At 43.3% G+C, this 5,447-nt stretch overlaps 1 protein-coding gene across 2 annotated transcripts; it reads right to left on the bottom strand.

Moving 5' to 3' along the window:
- Positions 1–478: 478 nt before the first annotated feature.
- DNAJC28 (DnaJ heat shock protein family (Hsp40) member C28) lies at positions 479–4,831 on the bottom strand. 2 transcript variants are annotated; one of them, XM_006935914.5, is made up of 2 exons: positions 4,560–4,831; positions 479–3,658 (listed from the first exon to the last, which is right to left on the bottom strand). In XM_006935914.5, exon 2 carries the CDS (start codon positions 3,625–3,627, stop codon positions 2,467–2,469), a length of 1,161 nt encoding a protein of 386 aa, XP_006935976.2. In that variant the 5' UTR covers positions 3,628–3,658; positions 4,560–4,831; the 3' UTR covers positions 479–2,466. The 2 variants fall into 2 exon arrangements, with proteins under 2 accessions (XP_006935976.2, XP_044892597.1); XM_045036662.1 differs by lacking the exon at positions 4,560–4,831 and adding an exon at positions 4,340–4,489.
- Between the last annotated feature and the right edge of the window lie 616 nt (positions 4,832–5,447).

Genomic DNA, 5,447 nt, shown 5'->3' with positions numbered 1-5,447 from the left:
AGAGAATCCCAAGTAGGTTCTGTACTGTCAGTGCAGACCCTGACACAGGGCTCGATCTTTTGAACTGTGAGATCATGACCTGAGCTGAGATCAAGAGTCCGACGTTCAACTGACTGAGCCACACAGGTGACCCTCTGTCACAGTTTTTATATCATCAATCAAAAAAGTTAAAAAATAGGGGCGCCTGGGTGTCTCCATCGGCTAAGCGTTCAGCCTCGGCTCAGGTCATGATCTCACGGTTCAAGAGTTTGAGCCCCATGTCGGGATCTGTGTTGACAGCTCAGAGCCTGGAGCCTGCTTCGGATTCTGTGTCTCCCTCTCTCTCTGCTCCTCCCCCGCTCATCCGCTGTTTATCTCTCCCTCAAAAATAATAAAACATTAAATAAAAATTTTTTTTAAAGTTTTAAAAATATTAATTCGGGTACTCAGCCAAAATTACGGTTATTATTAATTGTTTATATAACAATGAACCATTGGATAATCATTAAAATTAACTTTATTAATCTTACTAATAGAGACAATATTTATAAAGTGTCCTGTGCTGAAATTGAGGATTTACTAGAGTTTTCCAGTAACTTTACCATCCGTGATCCAATATTGAAAATGGTTTCCTTTATATAGGTTGCTACAATTCAACTAGGTATCATACATCTAATTCCCATTAACGAAATTCACAGAACCAAAGCCTTCTAAAATGTTTTATAACCATAGTTCTTATTATGTAGCTTTATTTCACACTTTTCACAGTTTTGTTTAGAGTAATGGCATCATTGTAGCAGTCACATAATTCATTTAATAATCAAATATTATACCAATTAATTACCCCATCATGTAAGCAGAAAGTCCTGAAATTTCCTTTTGAAGATATAGTTTGACTTAACTATCACATACTTTACAAAATAACTTGCTCTTGGGGCGCCTGGGTGGCCCAGTCGGTTGAGCGTCCGGCTTCGGCTCAGGTCATGATCTCATGGTTCGTGACTATGAGCTCTGTGTTGGACTCTGTTCTGACAGCTCAGAGTCTGGAGCCTGCTTCGGATTCTGTGTCCCCCTCTCTCTCCACCCCACCCCTGCTTGTGCTCTGTCTCTCTCTGTCTTTCAAAAATGAATAAACATAAAAAAAAATTAAAAAAAAAAACTTGTTCTTTCAAGATCAGAGTGGCAGGTGCCATTTTTGAACAACATCCATAATACAACACTCTAAATAAGGAAAAAGATCTGCTCAGTTTGACCACCCTCTGTATCCTTCTAGTTGCCCAGTTCTGTGGCTAAAGCAATTACACAAATCTAAAAAAGGCAGATTTTCTGAAAGTGGACAGAACACAATCTCACGAATGTTAATCTCTTTGTCATTCGTCAAAAGTGCAAACTGGCACAAAATCCAGACATCTTTTTGTGTGTGAAAGGGTTCCTAAGACAGGAAATTGGATCCCTAAATTGAGATTCTCATATGGAAAAAGCCTCTGGGGAATCTAATACATGACAAAGACAGGCTTCAGATAGATCTATGTAAACCTAACATTTCAATCTCTGATTAGAGATGAAGCCAGAGTGAAATCTTAAGTTTCCATTGAGCCCAAGGACTTTTTTTTTTTTTTTAATTTCCAAAAGGATAGAAAATACACCCAAACTCTTTAAAGTGGCCACTGGAGTTTATTTCTAGAACAGCTATATCAACTATCTTGGCTGATGGATTTCTCTATAGCCAAGATAACGAAGTTGGGAAGGAAAAAGCACAACCCAGATAGTGCGCGCGCGCGCGCGCGCGCGTGCGTGTGTGTGTGTGTGTGTGTGTGTGTGTGTGTTATTCAATACCCACAAGGAAGGTCTTTATAAAAAAGGGAGAGTACAGTAACTCCTTTGGGCTAATTTCCTGATCATAACATTTCCATCCACATAAAGAGTATCCCAAAAGTCTTAGAACAGTTTTAAACTTTAATAACCACAAGGTCTAAATGCAGCAAGCTTGCAAAGAACATTCATCATTTGGAGGTTTGCTTGCCTACATTCCATACTTCCATAGTTTTGTGACTTTTTATAATACTTCTTAGGGTTTTTTTTTCATTGTTGTTTAAGTAGCTGTGAAGATAGCAACAGCAACGGTCTTTAAGTTACTAGAGCTTAAAAGTGCACTAAGACTTTTGGACTACGCTTTATGATTCCCAGTCTGAGTCCTTGTCCTAATTCGTGTCACCTATGACTGACATTTAAACTCTGAAATGGATTAAACTGTTTTCTTAGGAGTTCTTTTCTTGCAATATCCTCAGAGCAAAGCTGGTTGAACACTTCTCTCAGTTTCTTACAGCTTTCTCACTTATACATCACTAGAGATGTGATTAGTTTTGTGAAAAGTGCAGAGGCATACATTTCTCAAACTCTTGCGTTGTAGCAATAAATCTCATCCCCTATGTATGACATCAGTACAACTGAAAATGATTTGGGGTAGTATTATGGATATTTAAATGGTCAGATTTTAATAAATTTCCACACATTCATCCAGTTAAAAAAGCCTGTCTTGACTCCAGGTATTTTCTCCCCTTCTCCCTGCTCAGTGTTGTTTGGGTTTTTATCTGTGACTTCTTTTGTTTTTATAAGGGCTTCATATATTTCCTGGGCTCTGGCAATTTCTTTCTGTGCATCAAAATGGACTTTTTGCCTGCTCAAGAGGGGAACAATTAAATTAAAATCATTAATTCGCTTGTTCAGTTTCCTGATGTTTTCGTGAAACTGCTCACAAACTTGGTTCCACTGTTTCTGTTCAGTTGGTGTCATTGGATTCCCAAGTTTTTTCCTTGACACTAAAATTGCCTCTCTGAGTTGATCGATAGTATCCTTTATTTCCTTTTGCATGAGGATCCATTCTGGTTGGTATCCATTATCTATCAATATTCTGTTCAGGTTGTGAGTCATGGGATCAATATATGAACAGCCAGAAAATTTTTTTAGAGGTTTTCCCTTCCCACTGAGATTGTCAAAGTCTCCTTTGGCCATTGATTCCTGAATGAGATCCTCTACTAAACGCTCAATAGCCTGAGTTATCTTTTGTTCTTTACTCTGTCTTACATCTTTAACAATTACGCTATCAATGAAATACTGGCTTTGTAGTTTCTGCTTCTGATATTCCATCACTTGTTCAGTTGCACGGTCTGCTCTAAATTGCCTATATTGCTTCTCTCGTTGACTGGGACTTCCGTAACCAATACCTTCAAAACTTAAATAATGTCGGTGTTGGGGTGTTTTATATTTGAACTTTTCTTCCTCTTCCTCTGCTTCTTCAACTTTATTCTGTCCGGCATTTGCTTGTGCTACCACGTGGGAAAGCACTTTCCTATAAGCTTCTTCGATCTGTATAAATGTTGCTGAATCCGCTGTACTAGAACCACCGTCTGGGTGGTATTGCTTGGCAAGCTTATGAAAAGCTTCCCTGACATCATCTGCAGAGCATCCTTCATCCAGATTCAGCAGCCTGTAATAGTCTCTCATCTTCTTTTTGGATTTCTGAGTTGACATCATTCTGTTTCTAATGACACCAAGATATGGAGGCATTTTCATTCGATTCGGTACCATTGAAGCATTTATCAGATGAGATCTTAGGATGTGAGCCATTATTACACACACTGTGTTCATAATTGTACCCAGAGTTCCTCCTAGCAATGATCTACAAACAGACAAGGAGTGAAGAAAGTTGCATTATCAGCAAATCTCATATTTTCAGCAATCAGGAAGAAATTACAGGTACCATGAAGGGCAGTTCTTTCTAATGCTGCTGCCACATTCTTACACCTGCTAGGTTTCTCTTGCGTTAGCAGAGAAATGGAAGTTGAGGATGTTTAGCATTACCATATTGTGATATCATCTGGATTCTACTCACTAACTAATTGCAGAATTTCAGAGCTGGCAAGTTCTTAAGAGATCTAATCCAATCTCCTCATTTTATGGGAAAAGGTAGGCCCAGAAAGTTAAGCAACATAACCAAGTCACACAGCAAGGCGTAAGGAAAATGGGTAGGGTTAGGGCACAATAAGAGGCTTGCTTAATTCTCTGTATTCCTGGCAGATTATAAACTTCATCACCTCCACTATGTCTTTAGTGTATCACTGTTTTCATCATCTCAAGGAGTCTTCTCAGAAGACGTACACACATGAAACAGCATGGCAAAGCATGTACCTCATCTGACACACAGTTGAATAGAATCAAGTGTCCAAAAGCCTTTAAGCTCTATACCTTATCAAGAAGGAGCTGTTTGCTACATGCTAGAAAACCAAGACGAAAGGTGGGCCCTCCTGACATGGTAGCTGCTATTTTTCACACGCATGGTCTAGCAGAAAAAAACTTATACCTAGACAATAGCAACGAAATGCTGGAAGTGGTTGAATTGGAAGTGGGATATTGATGTACAAACGCTACAAAACTGAGCTTCTAGGGACCCCAATTTTCTGGTCAGTTGGGGTCAACGGCTCGGAGAGTTGGTCGAGATGGTAGCGCCGATCCAACCGTGGCCATTGCGGGGCAGTGGTCAGTCTTGACGCGGAACACGCCCCGCCCCGCCCCCTACTCACCTTCACAGCGGCGGGGAAGGGGCTTAGCGGCTCCCGCCCCCATGCTGCGCCTCTGCGCATGCGTGCGCGGCCTGCCTTTCGTTCTCGGGTCTCGCTGCGGTCCACGGGCGGCCCTGGACTAGACCATCTGCCGGCTTACACTGAGGGGACCACAGAGGGGACGGAGGGCAGAGTCGTACCTAATGGGGACAGAAGTCCGACTTTAACAGGGAACCCAGGAATCTCTCCTAAAATGAACTGTACCCTGTAGGACACAGGCGGGACGTTTCGGAAGGCTCCGCCCCGCCCCCGGGTGATCCGCTCCGCCTCCGCGCCCACCTCCAGCGGGAGGTGGTCCGGCCGACTGGGATTGTGGGAGGTGTAGTTCGCCGCGAAGTGCGGCGCGCTCCGTCTTCCGCCGCGCGGGGGCAGCGAAAATGCGGCGGTGGCCTGAACTGTGGCGAGCAGAGTGGTGAGTGGGGGTTGGGACCCTTGAAGGCGCAGTGGTTCGGGGGCAACAGCCCTTGGTAGTTTGCGTTTGAGAAGGGAAGACGTAGTCGTTTCCCTGTTCAGGACCTGAACAGCCTCTTCTGGGTCTGCAGATGGGGCACCAGCGCCGAGTCGTGAAAGTTGTACCCAGCCCAGAAAGATGTAGCTAACCCAGGCTGGAAACCTAGTCTTTGGGGCGACTGGGTGGCTCAGTCGATCAAGCCTAGGACTTTGGCTCAGGTCATGATCTCTCGGTTCGTGGGTTCGAGCCCTGCGGCGGACTCTGTGCTGACAGCTGGGAGCCTGGAACCTGCTTGGAACATTGTGTCTCCCTCTCTCTCTGCCCCTCCCCCTTGTGCTTGCGCTGTCTCCCTCCCCCCCTCTCTCTCTCAAAAATAAATAAACAACAACAACAGAAAC

This window comes from Felis catus, chromosome C2, assembly GCF_018350175.1.
Source record: "Felis catus isolate Fca126 chromosome C2, F.catus_Fca126_mat1.0, whole genome shotgun sequence".
NCBI lineage: Eukaryota > Metazoa > Chordata > Mammalia > Carnivora > Felidae > Felis > Felis catus.
Note: the sequence above shows the minus strand (reverse complement) of the source record. Positions and strands in the feature narration are given on the sequence as shown.